Source organism: Pseudochaenichthys georgianus, unplaced genomic scaffold (genome assembly GCF_902827115.2).
Source record: "Pseudochaenichthys georgianus unplaced genomic scaffold, fPseGeo1.2 scaffold_167_arrow_ctg1, whole genome shotgun sequence".
NCBI lineage: Eukaryota > Metazoa > Chordata > Actinopteri > Perciformes > Channichthyidae > Pseudochaenichthys > Pseudochaenichthys georgianus.
In genome coordinates, this window is record NW_027262480.1 from 531,175 (window position 1) to 551,404 (window position 20,230).

At 40.4% G+C, this 20,230-nt stretch overlaps 1 protein-coding gene and 1 pseudogene across 1 annotated transcript; both read right to left on the minus strand.

The window, feature by feature from the left end:
- LOC117441323 (zinc finger protein 665-like) overlaps positions 1-20,230 on the minus strand; it is a 90,719-nt pseudogene that overhangs the window by 41,300 nt on the left and 29,189 nt on the right.
- LOC117441329 (zinc finger protein 253-like) lies at positions 1,940-20,139 on the minus strand. The gene is made up of 3 exons (XM_071202211.1): positions 19,852-20,139; positions 18,183-18,248; positions 1,940-3,256 (listed from the first exon to the last, which is right to left on the minus strand). The coding sequence occupies exons 2-3, from the start codon at positions 18,213-18,215 to the stop codon at positions 2,474-2,476; spliced, it is 816 nt and encodes a 271-aa protein (XP_071058312.1). The 5' UTR covers positions 18,216-18,248; positions 19,852-20,139; the 3' UTR covers positions 1,940-2,473.

Here is a 20,230-nt window from a genome sequence, read left to right on the forward strand (position 1 = left end):
CCCCCTTATTTCATTACGTGTTGATAGAAATCAACACGTAATGAAATAAGACCCCACGGTTTGATGATTGATAGGTGTGTGCGCCGACTTTCATGTTGACACACAGAACAATGTTATAATAAACATACATACATAGGCTACTGTATGTTAAATGGATATATCCGCCTTCTTTCATTTATCTTTCCATTCTCACAAGATAAATAAAGAAATGGCATATTTTGGACATAGTTCGAATGGTGATTAATCATGATTAATTCATTTTTAAACTGTGATTAATCTGATTAACAATTGTAATCGTTTGACAGCCCTAGTTACAACATCAACACATTACAACCTCTAAAATGTTCTTAGAGATTAAACTCTGCCTCTGATTATCACAAATCATTTCCTGACATCAGGTTATTTTTGGGGAATATTACAACATTTATTTTCAAAAAAATATGATTTTATAATAAAAAATGTTTTCTATAAAATACCTTTTTTTCCAAATATGTATATATTTTTTTCTTGGATTATATAATTATTAGGACTTTGTTCCTTTCTTTCCTTTTCTTTAACGTGCAGGAAAGGATTCTCGATGCAGTATTTTTTTTGTTTTTGGAGCCAAACAAAGATCACCTTTTACTCTTGACTATTTATAATAATAATCACCATTCTTATATATTTGACTCATAGCGTTGTGGTTTTCTTGAGTTATTTCAACTATTCACACAGACAACACACACAAAGGCAGTAGGTGTAGATTGTTTACACTTTATATTAAGTTACACAAATTAACCATCAACTACTTGTTAATTAATATGTATATTAGCAGTATATTGGCTCTTTATTCATTATACAACACTTATTAATGCCATATTCTAAGTGATAAGCCATTAGTTGAGTGTTTCCTCAATAACCCTCTAGTGCTTATTTATTGCAAGTAAGGAAGTTGCTGTACATGAGTTTTGGTCTTAGTATGCTCTGCTCAATATGGGCCAAATAAAGCAGTAGTAGCACAAGAATAGTAATTCTCCCATAATAACACCTAATAAATATGATCTATTCTTATGTCACAAGACATGAAACTATAGGTCTTAATAAAGTCTAAATAACTCAAAATTAGGTATTTATATTTAAGAACATGTTCCCTATTTTAAAGTGAAGTCTTGTTCATAACCAATAAGCTAGTAGTTTGGCTCCAGTTGACCCGTGTGTGCCATACATTATAGCACACACTGAAATTAACCTCAACAGTACATGAACAAAGTAGGCACACGTCAAAATATCGGTTTTATTAATAAACCACTAAAGAGAGGTCCAGACACATACCAAAACATGTCAAGTTTCTCCAAGGCTGAGAACACCTATGCAGTTTGTACTTTTTAATAAAAACGGACTAAACATGACTAAAGGCATTAACCCTGTGTCGTTTCACACCGATGTCAAGGAATAGTGGATAGGAAAAGACGATAGGAGCTGATTTTTGGACAATTTGACTGCAACCCAGAACAGACTGCCAACTCTATCAGGAACTATCAAAAACATCACAATAGATTTTTTTAACCAAACAGATTATTGGAGAAACTACTCGGCAGATGAATGAACAGTGAAACTCATTTCCTTCAATGCAGCTTAACGAGGCTAGCAGTTTAACCCTGGATATATGATATCTTATATACGGAATAACAAGGTTAAAAATAAACAAGAAAGTCCCTTCAGATGTTAACACCTTTACAGACACGTGCAGCAAAATATAAAATTGTAAAAGGTATGACAATAACAAATGTGATGCAGTAAAAAAATTATGATTTCTCTCGGAAAGATAAGACACAAGACAAGTGAATAGATGCAACAATATAAAACCCTATAAAATAAAGTGAACATATAGGTACAACAGAAATACAAACTAAAAATGTATAATAATAAAAACGTCATCATTCTAATAAAGGTTAAAGGATTAAAATATAAAGAAGCCAACGTAAAAATAAATGTTGCTATTGAAACTGTTAACTAACTAATATGAGATAAAACCCTTCCTATATCAAATCAAATAAGATAAAAGTAGGTAAATAATAAAGAATAAAAGACCATTTAAAGTGGGGGGTTGCTAATAAAAAGCAAATCTAAAGAGATGTGTCTTTAGCTGGCGTCTAAAAATGTCCATTGAGCCTCTCTGATATTTCCTGGTATCAGTTTGGGATAAAAGCCTCACCCATTTTATTTTGGGGGATTTTAGGGATATTTAAAAAGCTGAGCAGGACCTCAGGGCTTGTCCAGGGACATACAACAAGACTGACTCTGAATTGAAGTCTGTTAGTCAGACTTCAATTCAGGAAGACTTTTCAAATATAACAATACAGCTCTCAGAACATCATGAGGAGGAAACAGCTAGCTTGGCTCTCATAATTGTTCAAAACTATGCGGTGTGGATTCGCTCGTGGACTTTAAGGTGAATACGTTGAGAAAATGTTTTCTCACACTCTTAACACCACTATGGTTTTTCTCCGGTGTGAATACGTAGATGTTTTTTGAGACCATGTGATGAAGTGAACGTTTTCCCACACTCTTCACAGTTATACGGGTTTTCTCCAGTGTGAATACGTAGATGTTTTTGGAGTCTACCTGATCCAGTGAATGTTTCCCCACACTGTTCACACCAGTATGGTTTTTCTCCCGTGTGAAGACGTAGATGTTTTTTGAGACCAAGTGATGAAGTGAACGTTTTCCCACACTCTTCACAGTTATACGGGTTTTCTCCAGTGTGAATACGGTGATGTTTTTTGTGATGATATGATGTAGTGAACGTTTTCCCACACTCTGCACAGCTGTACGGTTTTTCACCAGTGTGAATATGTTGATGTATTTTGAGAGCACTTGATCTAGCGAAAGTTTGCCCACACCATTCACACCAATACGGTTCTTCTCCAGTGTGAATACGTTGATGTGGTTTGAGAGCACTTGATGTAGTGAAAGTTTTTCCACACTCTTCACAGCTGTAAGGTTTTTCTCCAGTGTGAATAACTTGATGTATTTTGAGATGACCTGATTGAGTGAACGCTTTCCCACACTCTTCACAGCTGTATGGTTTCTCTCCAGTGTGGATACGTTGATGTTTTTTTAGGTTACTTGATGTAGTGAAAGTTGTTCCACACTCTTCACAGCTGTACGGTTTTTCTCCAGTATGAATACGCAGGTGCACCTTTAAACCTTCAGATTTTGTAAAGGAATTGCCACATTGCTGACATTTGTGACGTCTCTCTCTTCCTTTCGGTTTCTAAAACAGACGGACAGAGAAAAAGAGAAAGTTAATGCAGAAAGCATAAATACATACAGTTAAGGCAAGGCAAGTTTATTTATGTAGCACTTTTCAACACAAGGCAATTCAAAGTGCTTTACAAAAAATGAAAGACATTAAGCATTAAAAAAGAAAAGCTAATAAAATAAGCATTAAAAGCAGCGACAAAAAGAAAAGTCTTCAGCCTGGCTTTAAAAGTAGTAAGAGTTGCAGCGGAGCTGCAGGTTTCTGGGAGTTTGTTCCAGATATTTGGAGCATAATAACTGAACGCTGCTTTACTATGTTTAGTTCTGACTCTGGGGACAGAAAGCTGACCAGTCCCTGAAGACCTGAGAGATCTGGATGGTTCATAATTTAGCAGGAGGTCAGTAATGTATTTTGGGCCTAAACCATTCAGTGCTTTATAAACCAGCAGCAATATTTTGAAATCTATTCTTTTGACACACAGGAAGCCAGTGTAAAGACTTCAGAACTGGAGTGATGTGATCCACTTTCTTAGTGTTAGTGAGGACTCGAGCAGCAGCGTTCTGAATCAGCTGCAGCTTTCTAATAGATTTTTTAGTGAGACCTGTGAAGACACCATTGCAGTAGTCGAGTCTAGATATATTCTTTAGGTGATAGTAGGCTGATTTAGTAACTGTTTTCATGATGAAACTCAGGTCAGAGTCCATGACTACACCTAGATTTCTGGCTTTATCTGTTGGTTTGAACATTGCACACTGAAGCTCAGCGCTAACTTTTATACGTTCTGACTTGGCTCCAAAAACCATTACCTCAGTTTTATCTTTGTTTAATTGGAGAAAGTTCTGACACATCCAGTCATTGATTTGTTCAATGCACTTACTCAGTGTTTGAATTGGAGCATAGTCTCCTGGTGAAATTGTTACGTAAATGTGTGTGTTATCTGCATAGCTATGGTAACTTATTTTGTTAATCTTCATTATCTGAGCCAGTGGTAGCATGTAGATGTTAAAGAGAAGAGGCCCCAAGATGGAGCCTTGAGGAAGCCCACATGTCATATTTGTCAACTCAGATGTGTATTTACCTATAGAAACAAAGTTGTTTCTGTCCTTTAAAGTAGGATTCAAACCAATTTAGAACTGTTTCCGAAAGTCCCACCCAGTTTTCCAGTCGGTCTAGTAATATGCTGTGGTCAACAGTGTCAAACGCAGCACTGAGATCTAATAATACTAACACTGAAGTTCTGCCACTGTCTGTGTTTAAGTGGATGTCATTAAAGACCTTTACAAGAGCAGTCTCAGTGCTGTGGTGTGGACGAAAGCCTGACTGGAACACATCGAAACAGTTATTTAAATGCAAGAAATTACTCAACTGTTGAAAAACAACTTTTTCAATGATTTTAGCTATAAATGGGAGGCTTGATATGGGCCTGTAATTGTTCATTACTGAAGCATCTAGATTATTCTTTTTTAAGAGCGGTTTAATGACTGCAGTTTTCAGGGCCTGTGGAAAAATACCTGAGTGAAGAGATTTGTTTACTATATGAAGTAGTTCTGAGGCCATGCAAGGCAAAACATCTTTGAAAAATCCTGTTGGAATAATATCAAGGCAGCAGGAGGAGGACTTCAGAAGTTGAATAATGTCCTCCAGGTTTTTATCATTAATCTGATGGAATTGTGTCATGATGTCTGAATTGATGTTAAGTGGACACAGAGACAACACATTTGCTGTTCCTGATGCAGAGGCACTGACTGCTTGTCTGATTTTCTGAATTGTGTCAGTGAAAAAGGAGGCAAAATCATTGCATGGCCTGGTGGATAGAAATTCAGAGGCTCCTGACACTGGGGGGTTAGTCGACGGTAGAAAACAAGGCACGTGCGTTGTTTTTGTTTTTGGTAATGATGTCAGAGAAGAATGATTGTCGTGCGTTTTTCAATTCCAAATTATAAAGGCCAAGTCTCTCTTTATAGATGTCAAAGTGAACCTGGAGATTTGTTTTTCGCCACCTGCGTTCAGCTTTTCGACATTCTCTTTTTTCTGTTTTCACGGTCATGGCCTTTCTCCATGGAGATATTTTCTTCCCAGTCACTTCCTTTACCTTAGTTGGAGCAATGGCATCTATAACATTTTTGAATTAAAATGATCTACTAGCTCATTTACTGAGGTGTTAGCAGGGGCAAGTGTGGTAGAAAAATTCTGAGTAAACATGTCCCTAGTATTTTCAGTTAAATATCGCTTTGTGGTTACCTCTTTTTGAACATTTGTGTGAACAGAAATAGAGCTCTCAAAGAAAACACAGGAATGGTCAGACACCACAACCTTAGAGATATTCAGACCCTTTGAGATAATTAAGTCCAGAGTGTGCCCCTTATTGTGCGTGGGCTCCGTCACATGCTGAGTCAGTCCATAGCTATCAAGAACACAAAACAGTTCTTTAGCCCCTCTGTCCTGGGGGTTGTCAACATGTTAAAATCACCAACAATGACTAGACGGTCAAAGTCAATACACACTATAGACAGCAGTTCAGTAAAGTCATCAAAAAAGCTTGCAAAGTATTTGGGTGGTCTATAGATATTTAGGAACAGAGCTCGAGAGGAGCATTTCAGCTGAATGGCCACATATTCAAAAGAGTCAAAGTTTCCATACGATGTCTTCCTGCATTGAAGGGAATCATTGAACAGAATAGCAACTTCACCCCCTTTCTTATGCATTCTTTCCTGACTCATAAAACTAAAGTTGGGAGGGGTTGATTCGATAAGAACAGCTGCACTGTTATTTTGTTCAATCCAAGTTTCTGTTAAAAACATAAAATCGAGATTGTGCTCAGTGATAAAATCATTGATTAAAAATGTTTTTCCTGCCAAAGACCTGACATTTAATAAAGCTAGTTTAAGTTTGTTAAACACACTATCAGTCATGTTTTTTGTAACAAGCTGTGGCTGACATGGAATCACTGCTAAATTAGATAAACTCACAAACGTTTGAGTGCTTCCTGTATCTAAGATGATTCACCACTCTTAATCTATTACCTATCAACACAGATATCGGCAAAGCTACTGGCAGGCAGGGCCCCGTCATGTCCTGGAAAGAGTAGAGTTGAGAGTACCATACGCCCTTGAGCCTGGACCCCACACATATCAGTGAGAGTTTGTTGTGTTTAGTACACACACATTCTTATCAGGCAAAGGCCTGATTATCATTACATTACATTATCCTCAAAGGCGTTGACAACATTCCTCAGGCGGGTGCAGTGATAATTCTTCAGGGTTTTCTGAGCGATGTGTTGTGTCTTTCTCCTGTTTTGATTCCTCTTGCCGCTTGTCCTTGGCAGAGGGAATAGATTGTTGACGCAGGCAGTTGAATATGTTAGAGATAAACAATTTCACTCCTGACTTGTTCAGGCAAACTCCATTTGCCTTGAGTGGTCAGTACAGACAGTTGAAAGCCAGGTGTTCAGTGCAAACAATCTGCTGAATCTCTCCACTCCTCTTCTGACTGGCGGTAGAGGGCTGGCAGTTTCCAACAAACATTTAAAGTCGTCTTTCAGCACTTCTGACTGTTGTTTCACAACATCATTTGTTCCAATGTGTAGTACCACATTCTTCACAGTCGGATGTTCAGCCCCAATATGCAGGATCTCCTCAGCCAAGTCAGAGACCACATCCTTGGGAAAACAGAGTACTTTGGTGTTGTTCTTATTACACAGACCTTTTACATCTCTTACAGCAGAGTCACCCACAATCAGAGTTTCAGGCCCAGTCGTTAGCTTTCCCACTAGCCTTTTACTTTTGGAGTAGTTATTGGTCCTTACCCTGCTGTGTGAAGAGGACGGGTTATCCAGGTCATCAGAAAGAGATCTCCGGCTCTGGGTCAGCAGAGCGTATCTGTTCTGGATTGGCACACTTGGTGGTTTAGGAGGATTGTTTGTAATTCTCCCTTTAGCAGCCGTCCACGGATGTTTAGGGGTTGAAGAGTCGCTCTTCCTGGGTGATAACCATGCAGGCCAGCCGGTCGCATCACAGATTTCTGAGCGCTGGGCTCTGCCTGTTATCCGTCCTCCCAAATCCCATGGAAATGATTTACTCTTAGGCTTTGCACCCAGAGTTCCAGGGAGGACTACCACTTGTAGATTTATTACGCGGTACACAGCCCTCCTGTTCCTTGGAATCCTTGTAGCTGCTAACTAGCTGTGAGTTAGCATACCCTTTTTCATTATTTTGCAACACTGGTAAAGTGGTGTCATTCCCACAACATAGTCCATTCACTTCCACGTTAACTTCCAACCGTTGCATTTTCATTTCCAACACAGCCATCTCCTGTAGAAGTTTGTGGATGTCATCTGTAGAGAACGGAGGCATATTGCTACCAACTAGCTTAAAGGAGACCTATCATGCTATATTTAAATGATATAGTGTATGACCATACCTATATAAGGTATATTTATACATTTTATTTTTCAAAATACCAAACAGATCATTTTTTAGACATGCCTCGTTTCGCTCATTTTCGCTCTATTCCAAGCCCGTCTTTGAAAATTCTGAGCAGCAGCTGACCACGCCCCCTGCAGCTGACCACGCCCCCCTGCAGCTGACCACGCCCCCCTGCAGAAGAGCAGGCATGAGCCGGCGAGAGTCACGTTACCGTGCTTGCTGTGATTACGAGTGTCGAATAAACATGTCATCTCAGAGCAATGCATGTGTTCAAGCATATTATCAATTTGATCCAGAAACTGACCCTGAAGCAGCGGAGGTTTTGGTGGAGGTGCAAAAATCTCGGTTGCAGCAGGACGTTTCTGAATGGTTATCTGACAAGCTGTTGTCCCTATTTATTTTACTCTGTTACGATGCTTGCTCCTTATTCCGTTCATATTTTGGCTAATTAGCAAGAATGCAATGTGTACAGTTTGTAACGCAAAAACAGCGATATATATATATTTATAAAGGGAGACATTCATATTTTCAGCATATATACAATGGCCTCATTGCGTTTAATAGTTTAGTCCTTTTCTTCCAACATCGTGCAACAACCGTTAGAAAGTTGAATAACTTAGGATGATAAAAAGTATAACTCCAACAACACCTCAGTTGCTGCATGGAGATACCACAGGTAACATTTTTGACAGCTTTACTAAGTTGTCTGTTTAAATACATTTCACATGTCATTCAATATATGTTTATCACAATGTGTCAAGACAGATGCAGTAACTTGAGGACTCTGTAACCTGTATGGTGGACCATCCTGGATTGGAGCCTGTGTGCCTGAATGTGTTCTCCCTGCAGAATGCGTTGAATATTTACAGAGCTGAACATGGTGGACTACAGTTGAGGCAAATAGAGCATTGAGTGGTTTGTTTGTTTTGACTGAAATTGTAAAACGAATGCTAATATTGTTCATGGAAATAAATACTGGTGTATATGGCTTTATGCAATCTTTCATTCTGTCATTGTACATGTACTATTATATACTACACAGCAATGGCATAACACACCCATGTGTACGACAAAAAAGTCCACACACAACCTTATGCTTTTGAAATCAGAATATTCTTTACCCATCCAAACATGAATAATCAGGACACATTTTGATATGGGCGGTGGTGGCGAAGTCGATAGGGACTTGGCTTGGGAACTGGAAGGTCACCAGTTCAAGTCCCCGAAAGACCAAGTGCTACCGAGGTGTCCCTGAGCAAGGCACCGTTCCCCACATTGCTCCCCGGGCGCCGTTCAAAATGGCAGCACACTGCTCCTAACACTAGGATGGGTCAAATGCAGAGAAATAATTTCCCCATGAGGGATTAATAAAAAGTTCATCTTCATATCAACTCGGAACTTTATTGTCAAAATCAACGGTTAAAAAAACCCATAAAAAAAAACTAAATGTAGCCTACTTGTATTTTGTATAAATGACACTAAATATTTGTACAGAAGCTTTGTGAGCTGGTGCTGGGGCTTCCTTGGATGCAGGATCAGAGTGGTGATTCCGGCCTGCGTTGTCCTCAGGATACGCAGGGAGTTTCCTGATCCGTGAAATGTCGATGTTGGGTTCAGACAGCAGCCAAATTGAACCGTGTAGCATACCCGGCCATGACCTCCTCCCTGTCAGGTCGCTCATAATGGTGCAGGGTCCACAAAGACTTGGTCGAAGATGAGGTCCATCAAGTTGGCCACGTAGGGCTGTGCAATGGTAAAAAAAGCACAACAAAAAATGTGGTTTAGATTAGTATATGCATGTAAAAAACTGAAACTTCTTTCTAATTTTATATTTGTAAATAGTTTTATAATAAATATTTTAAACACTTACGGAATGTGGGGTCAGTCTTTACTGGTTTTGCCCGTTATTCTCCCTTCCTGGCCTTTGGGAACTGCAGTTTATACAGAGGGTTTCCAGTAGATGTAGTGGCTTGTGCACGCTCAGCGTTTTCATTGTAGTGCAGGGTTGCCAGGTACAGTCTTTCATTTCCGCCATGATGGTAAATAATAGCAAAGGATGTACAAATTGTCACTAATTAGTAAGTATGTGAGGTGCTGGCCTGTAAAGAAGAACACATAGTTGGAACAAAATCATCTCAACTTAGTATTCAGGATGAGAAAATACTATTTGGATAAATATAGTCTGAAATCCCAAAAGATGGGGCTAAAACTCTCTATTTAGCAAAACTCTCTATTTAGCAAAACTCTCTATTTAGCAAAGCTCTTTGCTTAGCCTTTTCCAATCGGAGTTAGTTTTGAACCGTAACGTGCATGCTGTGTTTCTGACTCAATACAGATGATGTGTTGGAGAGGGACTGAAGCTCAGTAGACTGACTGTAATGAGTGCTAGCCACTAATTAGCCTGTTGCTAGAGGTAAGGCCTTGTCAACAACAACAGACCGACAGGGCTTTAGCTCAGTTTTACTCGTGGTGTGTCCCCCCTCGCATACATACAGTGTTGTATCCTAACACACCCCCATTTATATTCATGTGCGCAAACAAGTAAACACACAAAAGCTTTTACATATAACGCTGCAAAGAACGGCATGTCTCATTAGCGTAGCTTACAGATCGATGATATCTGATCGTTCTTACAGACTACAATCACAAAAGCTTTTACATATAACGCTGGAAAAAACGGCATGTCTCATTAGCGTAGCGTAGCTTAGCTTACAGATCGATGATATCTGATCGTTCTTACAGACTACAATCACAAAAGCTTTTACATATAACGCTGGAAAAAACGGCACTTGCCTACAGATGATTACGTTTGTTATTATAACTTACTCAATATGATTTTAGAGGATACAAAATACTAACAAATAGGAGAATAAATACTTGTGTTATCGCCTAGGGCGTGGCTTTACAGCCTTCACACAGATCGCCATTACGGCAGTATGTCTGAACATGTTAGCAAATGCCTGATAATTCAAATAAAAGACAAAGCAAAGACTGCGGAGCGTACAAAATGAAATGCTACAAAAATATATAAACACCTAACCGATTACTATTTGGGTTTGAGGCGACATTGATACGGCGAAGCTACATGCTACAAGCTAGAGATAGCTTTATCAGGAAAAACACCGCTAAATAAAAACTTACAGCTTCAAAATTGGATGTGTCCTCACTGGCCTGGTCCCGGATTGTTGTTATTGATCCCGGGTTTAGCATTACTTTGGAGGCATATCCGTGTTGGACTTGAGACAAGTTCATAAACATGTCCGTCGTAAAATGTTTGGAACACACAAACAGAAATCTGCCGTAGTCTTCTGGCACATGTCCCTTGTAAATGAAGTCTAGCCACAGATTCATTTCTTTTTCCACTGATGGCATTGCATGCAGTCCCCTGTCCCGAGTCTTGCAGCCAACAACAGCACAACGTTGAACTATCTTAGACATCCTGGCAAGAGCAGGCAAAAACACAGATGTGGGTTGATTTAGCCTGCCGATAGCCTATATGCGAATGAGAGGTTTGGCAATGCACGTGGCTCATTCCCCTGATAGGTGGAGCGTTGACCAATAAGCCGAGGACTTCTCTGTGACGTAGAAAAGTGTTGAAATCTGGATCCGTTTTTTTCAGATCCGTTGCAGTCCCTTTTTTAGAGATTTGGCGAAGGAGGAAAATAGAGAGGGTTGTGTTTTCTGACACTTGGTGAGTTCCCTGGAACACCGGGGACACATATTCATGTATAAAAGACGTACAAAAGGTGCATTTTGCATGATAGGTCCCCTTTAAGCTAAATAGCATGCAGTAGCCTACCAGGCTTTAACTGTTGCTAGGCCACGCTACTGTAAGACTGAGGTCGTCGTAAAAATGTTGAAATATGGCTGAAACTCTCCGTCTATTTACGAAGATGAACTGTCCCAGTGATAAGTTAATGTCCAGGAGCCGCTGCTCGAAGTTTTCAGAGAATAAGAATAGGAAAATCAGAATAAAAAGTAAGCAGAGGCAAGAGCAAGCAGAAAAGCGTCTGCACTGTAAGAAAGTTAAAAAACTCACTTAGGCGCCGACACCTCCTCATCACTCCACCAATCCCATGTTTTATTTTGCGTTACCATAAGTTAGTCTCTCCCTGTTGGTGCAATGGGTTAATGCAACCAAATAATATGGCAGTTTTAAAAAAAATTGGAGTTTTACGGGCCGTGGTTTGTAGTTTCTCTCTCTCTCTCACTTAGAACTAACATTTTTCTCCCAGTTTGTCATGGGACTTATTTTTACCCTCTCAAAGAACCGGAATCGAGAACCGATAATAACCGGAATCGAAAAGCAGAAGCGGAATTGTTAAAATCCAAACCATACCCAACCCTATGTGTGATGCAGTAAAATCTTAACGCTCACTTACATTAGCGGTGTCGTAAAAACCGTGGGAAAATGTAAAATACGATGGCGAAGAAGAAGATTCCAGTGGCCCCAATTGTTTTCCATTCTGGACAAGTGAAAAATGTATTCGGAGTAAAGTAAATTGCCAAACTCACTTTTCCACTTGAGTAAATGAGGTAGTAGATCATTTTAATTCAAAAATAAAAAATGTTATAGATTCCATTGCTCCAACTAAGGTAAAGGAAGTGACTGGCAAGAAAATATCTCCATGGAGAAAGGCCATGACCGTGAGAACAGAAAAAAGAGTGTCGAAAAGCTGAACGTAGGTGGCAAAAAACAAATCTCCAGGTTCATTTTGACATCTATAAAGAGAGACTTGGCTTTTATAATTTGGAATTGAAAAAAAATGCAAGACAGTCTCTCTTCTCTGCTTGTGCCGTGTTTTCTACGGTCAACAGACTAACAAACCCGCCAGTGTCAGTAGCCTCTGAACTTCCACTAGGGCCTGCAATGATTTTGCCTCCTTCACTGACAATTCAGAAAATCAGACAAGTAGTCAGTGCCTCTGCATCAGGTACAGCAGATGTTTTGTCTGTGTCCACTTAAAATAAATTCAAACACCATGACACAATTCCATCAGATTAATGATAAAAACCTAGAGGACATTATACAACTTCTGAAATCCTCCTCCTGCTGCCTTGATATTATGATGGTATGATGTTTAAGATGTTTTTCATTGCATGGCCTCAGATCTACTTCATATAGTAAACAAGTCTCTTCACTCAGGTGTTTTTCCACAGGCCCTGAAAACTGCAGTCATTAAACCGCTCTTTAAAAATAATAATCTAGATGCTTCAGTAATGAACAAATACAGGCCCATATCAAACCTGCCATTTCTAGGTAAAATCATTGAAAAAGTTGTTTTTCAACAGTTGAGTAATTTCTTGAATTTAAATAACTGTTTCGATGTGTTCCAGTCAGTCTTTCGTCCAAACCACAGCACCGAGACTGCTCTTGAAAAGTTCTTCAATGACATCCACTTAAACACAGACAGTGGTAGAACTTCAGTGTATTATTAGATCTCAGTGCTGCGTTTGACACTGTTGACCACAGCATATATTACTAGACCGACTGGAAAACTGGGTGCCATAGCTATGCGGATGACACATGTACATAACCATTTCACCAGGAGACTATGCTCAAATTCAAACACTGAGTAAGTGCATTGAACAAATCAATGACTGGATGTGTCAGAACTGTCTCCAATTACACAAAGATAAAACAGAGGTAATGGTTTTTGGAGCCAAGGCAGAATGTATAAAAGTTTGCGCTGAGCTTCAGTCTGCAATGTTCAAAACAACAGAAATCTAGGTGTAGTCATGGACTCTGATCTGAGACTAATGTCACAGCAGGATTTGGAAAAATGTGTCCATGCTTTTATCTTCAGTAGACTCGACTACTGCAATGGTGTCTTCACAGGTCTCACTAAAACATCTATTAGGAAGCTGCAGCTGATTCAGAACGCCGCTGCTCGAGTCCTCACTGACACTAAGAAAGTGGATCACATCACTCCTGTCCTGAAGTCTTTAAACTGGCTTCCTGTGTGTCAAAGAATATATTTCAAAATACTGCTGCTGGTTTATAAAGCACTGAATGGTTTAGGCCCAAAATACATTATGCTAAATTATGAACCATCCAGATCTCTCAGGTCTTCAGGGACTGGTCAGCTTTCTGTCCCCAGAGTCAGAATCCAGGCTGTAGACTTTTCTTTTTGCTGCTGCTTTTAATTTAACTGTTCATATCTTACACTGCACTGTAACTTTTATCCATGTCATTTTTCTTTTAATGTTTATTTTATTATCTTTTATTTTTAATGACTGATTTTAAATGCCATTTTCTTAATGGCTTTCATTTTGTAAAGCACTTTGAAAGGTGCTATATAAATAAACTTGCCTTCCCCTACTCTCTAAAGCAGGGGTGCCCAACCTTTTTTGAACCGAGAGCTACTTTTAAAGTTGCCAGTCTGCCGAGATCTACCAGTCCAAATAGAGAGGCGTAGCCATTACTGACAGCCTACTACCAGGTAAATACACACTTCTACTTGTATAAAACTGACCTTTGTACGATCAATACTTCATAAAATACTGCAGATCCTTTATCTTACCACTTTCTAATCTACACACATACAAGTATTTAACTGAAGTTACACAACAGTGTTGTTTCAGGTCCCTCCCCTTTTGGGAGCGTAGGGAATTAGGAGGGAATTTAGTCTCGTAGCGTTTGTGCAACGTTTTGAAATGCCGCTCCTAAATGAACCTTCTTCGATAAAGCTACGCTCGCATTGCAAATGAGACAGATGGACTGATAATCATCTTACCACTCGGAGTGAAAATTATATATTTTGGGCTTTTTTGCTTCTGCCATAATTGCGGTCTTGTGTGTGTGTGCGGACTGTCACTCCTGTTGACACAGACAATGTCAGCAAACTAGTGCACTGCCCACTTCCCACCAGCCACATGGAGTCAAGCCGGCCAATCACAAAGCTTTGATGCGTTCAAGTGCATTATTCTGGCACAGGATGATTATGTTATAGGACATTAACGATAAAACAGAATATTGTTGTTCTATTTTTAGACACATCTCGCGATCGACTGGGAATCTCCCTGCGATCGACTGGTTGGGCACCCCTGCTCTACACTGATGATTGTCGTACCAACACACCACATCAATTCATAATTAAGTACTCTGATGATACTGCAATAATATCTCTGCCAAGTAACACAGACGACCCTGATCTACACCAACAGGGAGTACATCAGGGGGTTTAGAGGACTGATAACAATGAAAACTTAGGAAATAGTTTTTGGCTCACCATCTGACTCCCATAAAGTCCCCATTGTCATCCATACAGATCAAATCAAGCAGGGAGTTTCATACAAACACCTGGGTGTAATGATTGACCACCTGCTGTCATGGAAAGAGCATATTGAATATCTGTGCAAAAGGACAAAACAAAGAATGTATTTTCTCTGCCGCCTTAGGTCTTTTTGGCCGAGCAGAGAAATTATTCTGTTGTTCTTTACATCTGTTACCTCATTCACACCAACGGTGTTTCAGGGCCAGTTCGGAGCTGGAGCTTGAAAAGCACCGGGTTTTCCTGTTCACACTCTTAGCTACGGAATCTGGTTCATTTCAAGTAGTGTTCATTTCGTTGACTAAAACAATGACGAAATATGTTCGTCAACGACCTTTTTTTCCATGACGAAAACGAGACGGCAGTAAACAATAACTGCAACATCGTTGATGAAAAGTGACGAGACGAAAATGTAGTTTACTAAATAAAAACTATACCAAAATCTCTCTTTACTTTCGTTGCCGAAAAATGAGGAGACGAAATATTATCAAAGATAACATTACTGATAGTCAGTTTTTCTCCCAGCAGTTCCATTTCCGGTGCTGCGCAGGGCAGCAGCTGTGTGTCGGTGCTGCGCAGGGCAGCAGCTGTGTGTCGGTGCTGCGCGCAGCGGTAGATTTGAATTACACTGGGCAGCGGCACACTGTGAACTGTCAGGAAGACTCGGGTCTAACTCACAACTGACAACGAAAAAGTCTAAAGCCACCACTGCTTGGGAGAAAGAAACAACGTGATATTTGGGCCCATTTTCGCTACTATGAGGCGGAGAAAAAAAGCGAATGCATTGTTTCATCAGAAAGGAAGCAATGTGGCCAAAACACAGCTGGTACAAACACCACACACCAGATACTCTGCAAAGCTGCATTCTTAATCATTCAACCTGTGTTTTTCATCAAATAAGGACAAGATATAATCTTATTTATTTATATATGCTAAAATGACAAATTATTGGTTTTGACACTGAAGAGACCAGCTACCTACTGGGAATCTGGTCTTCCGAAGAGGTACAGAGGAAGCTGGAGCACAATCGGCCGTTGTTGTTGTTGTCGTCTGTGTGAGCTGTGAGGGGTTTCCGCGCGGTTTGGCTTTATGAAGCAGGCACGCAAACGGTTACGTCATGACGTAAACGATGACGCAGCACCAGTCAGACTTTGGGAGGTGTGAAAAGAGGAGAGACAGCAAGCACATTTCATGGCATCTGCAGGCAGTGGCAAGTACTTCCGGCATATGCCACAGATGCCACAACTTGCCGAGGCATTTGCCGCTGCTCAACGGGAGTTGCCACAAGATACCAGAGTAAGAGAAGGTTTACTGTAGCTGCCACTCGCCTTCCGTGGCAAATGCTGCCATTTAAACCCGTATTTATCGTGTAAAATGTCGCTGTTTAGGCATGACTTTATCGAACTGATCTGTACACAGGACTGATGATCTGTACACAGGGTTGGGTTGTAACGGAATACATGTAACGGCGTTACATAATCAGAATACAAAAATCAAGCTTGCGTTACATTTGAAAAACAACTAATCCGAATACAGTTACTTTCGTAAACCTGAAGTGAATACATTTTGGAATACTTATTGGAATTATTGGTGGAAAAGTTTCCTCACAAAATGTATCCTAATATTCATTACCGGCAGAACTGTGTGCACAGCGCAGCAGCATGTCTGTGAGGCCCCGCCCCCGCACGCAGATGAGAGAGAGATCTCTTTTTAAATATATTGAAAGTTAGAAATGGAGATGGTTCGATAAAACGTGCAAGATAACGTTTATGTAGCATTTCTTTATTGTCGAAATGATGACATTTCATAACGGGATAAAATCAAAGTGAATGGCCTGCTGCTGCTGAAGGCATGGGGCAAATATAAGTCCTTTGCCTAATTTATAAAGTAAACCTTAGCATCTCACTAGCAGTGGCAACTGCAATCAGTTACAGCTGCCCTAAGTCTGTAGCCAAGTCTAATAACACCAGTGTACACGTTGCTGTGTCAATACAGATATGTATGTGTTAATTATTTGTCTTTACTAGTCATCATACACCTGGTTTATCGTAGCAAGCAGAAATGATAATGTATAATCTTTTTGAAAAATAGAGATCGCACATCAGTCCTGTGTAGAGATCAGTTCGATAAAGTCATGCCTAAACAGTAGGGATGCACGATATTGTTTTTTTTTTTAAACCGATACCGATAACTTCCTGCTTCTTAAGACCGATACCGATAATAATATATATATATATTAATTGTACCTGTAGTTTTTGCACACCTGGTGGTAAAAAAAAGACTAGTAGTGAGCAAATGACATGAGCATTACTACTATGAACAAAACAAAGCCAAGAACAGTTTTGACTCTTCAAAGTGACCATATTTATTTTCCCAAACAAATCTGGCAAACTTCTTGCCTTTTTCAAAAGCCTCGTCGATAGGTAAAACCCCGGTGCCTTTGCAGCTGGCTTTGGATTCGCCGCTAGTTTAGCAGCGCAGGCGTCTTCGTACGCTTTTAACACACCATCGTAGCGATGGCGATGTTTCAGGTGACTAATCAGGTTGGAAGTATTATAGCTCGTTGCCTTTTTCCCTCCTCGTGGAACTTCTGCATTGCATTTGTCAATATAAATAGCAAGCGAACTATCTAACTCTGAAACTTTGAAATAGTCCCATACTACCGACGACATGGTTGTTTACTGTCCTGGCTTCACGGCCGCACGCCATTTACGTCACAGCCAGGCATGAGTTAGGGAGCGCTGGATTTGTGAAAAACTCTCCTCTTCCTAAACCACGGTACTGGCAAAATGGGAGGACCCGAGTGAAAAACAAGCGCCCCTCATCCCAATCCACCCACACCGCAGTATTTTTTTACCCAAAAAATACATTGTATATTAGTCCCCCTTAGTTTTTAGCCTGGTTCGGGGCACCCTTAGGAGGCCTTGCTCAGAGGACCTCAGGGCCCGGCTTGTGCTATGATGGTGGATCAGGTCATTAATGTAGGCTGGGGCTTGGCCATGGACAGCTCTATATGTGAAGACCAATATTTTGAATTGGGTTCTGAGATGGACAGGGAGCCAGTGCAGGGCAGAAAGGATCGGAGTGATGTGGCATGTTTTTTTGGACTGAGTGAGCAATCTGGCTGCAGCATTTTTGACCTGTTGTAGCCGGTTTATTGAGGCAGGAGAACAGAGCATTACAGTAATCAAGCAGGGATGAAATAAAGGCAAGGATAGCCATCTCACTGACCACACTGACCTGAGCTCCAGGGGTCTTTTTGTTCTCCTCCATGCTGCTCTCAGTGCTCCTTCTCCGGCTGTGTCTCTGAAATAATCAACACAACTACAGCTGACACAAAACAAGACAACTCAATATAACCCACAGACACAACTAAACAAATCTACAGCTACTTCGTAGGTTCATAGCAGAGGTGATAAGTAACTAAGTACATTTACTCAAGAACTGTACTTAAGTACCACTTAGAGGTACTTTAACTTTACTTGAGTACATGGGCGTGGGAAGGGGGGTGCTTTAACCGTGCTTTACGTGAACCTCATCATGACACTGGAGAGGACGGCAGGACTGTAATTTCCCGTGTTCAGTTAATGCAACAGAGGCATGACACCAGACCAATCAGAGAGTTGATGGAAATAAAAGTGTGCTTGTGTCGTTCAAGCTCGGAAATAGCGCATTTAGTGAGAGAGAGAGAGAGAGAGAGAGAGAGAGAGACCGGTGCCAGGAGAGCTCTCCTCTCAGACTGAGAGGCTCAGGTGAGCTAAAGGTAGTGATGGCAAAATGAAGCTTTGAATGAAGCTTCGAACCACTTGGACAATTGTGTCGGAAATAGGTTCATTTCTCGAAGCTTGTTACAGCGACCTCTCCTGGCGAAGTGCAAGGCTGCAGTGGGTTCAACGTATCTTTGCCTTGAAAAATATTCGATGCACACACACACTAAGACTGAATATCATGTTCTATTTGCAATTTATTATTTGCTGGTTCGGACGTCACATGTCACGTGACTTGAAGCAGTTGCTGCTTCGGACGTCACATGTCCGCTTCGAAGCACTGCTTCTATGGAATAGGAAGTCCAGGGTTGAAGCTCCGTTCGAAGCTTCAGTGTCAAACTGCCATCACTAGCTAAAGGACTCTCTGAGTGTTTAGATAGTTCACTTTAGTCTAAGTTATCTCAGTGAGTCTCAAACGGTTTGGTCACAAATTATTCAAAAGATTATTTCCGCGGCACACCTTCATATGATCATTATAGTTATAAAATGGCAGTAAAACAAGAATACAGTTTGAAAGGGGAGTGATTTGTAAAATATCCATAAAGAAAAAGAACATCTGCTTACAGTTCTGTTTCACCTGGGTGTTGAGATATGTATCCATAGATCTCTTAATGTTGCTCTAAAAGTGCACCTGATTGATGCTTTTAACTTCAATATTTAAAAAAAAAATTCCCGGGGGAGCATCCCCCCGGACCCCCCTAGAGGAGGTGAAGTCCGCTCTCCACTCGTAAAAAATAGAACTTTACCCCTGCCTATATGCCGTGAGCTGATTATCGAGCCTTCATTGTAACAGTCGCGGGTGTACTGTGTGTTTGCGGGATTGCTTTTGTGCGTGCTCTATCGTGCCCGTAATAGTGTTCACTGGAGTCCAGCACCTCCACTCAAAATAACTTCCCGCGCCTCTGCTTGAGTATTTTCATGTAAATGCTACTCTTTACTTTTAGAACAGTTCAGAGGTAAATGGTGTACTTTTACTCCACTATATGTATTTAATACCGTTAGAGATCTGCATTAATGGTCTGAAATATAATCAACTCTTAAATCAGACTTTAGTTCCACCTGGAGTAAATCCACAAGCTACCCTGCAGCATACAAAGTCATTAAAACTAACACACACAAACACACACACTGAAGGATGTTACCTCTCTCTCTCTCCTCTTCGTCCTGGTTCTTCAGTCGTTCTTCTCCTTGATAAAACACTGCCGTTAAACACACTAATCTCCCTTTAATGCCTTTACTTATGTTTACCGATCAGCCACGTGGTATAAAAAGCTACGAACAAAGAACGGGAGGCAACAAAAACACGGTTTAACGGATGAAAGCACGGATAAATCACCCTCCAAGGATAAACTAACTCTTTGTATGTGTTTTTAAAAGTCTCTTAAACACATTACATTCGGTATCAAATCTGCATCAACGTCTGTTAGCAACGTGTAGCTTCTGAAGACCGGAAGCTAGAAACAGATTGCCGCAATGCATCGTGGGATTTCAGTTTTTATTTTAAACATAATTTCACTGCCC

Coding starts and splice junctions, on each gene's coding strand:
- LOC117441329 (XM_071202211.1), bottom strand. CDS start 18,215: ATGGAGGAGAACAAAAAGACCCCTGGAGCTCAG. Junction 3,257..18,182: donor AAAAGACCCCTGGAGCTCAG/GTCAGTGTGGTC, acceptor CGTCTGTTTTAG/AAACCGAAAGGAAGAGAGAG.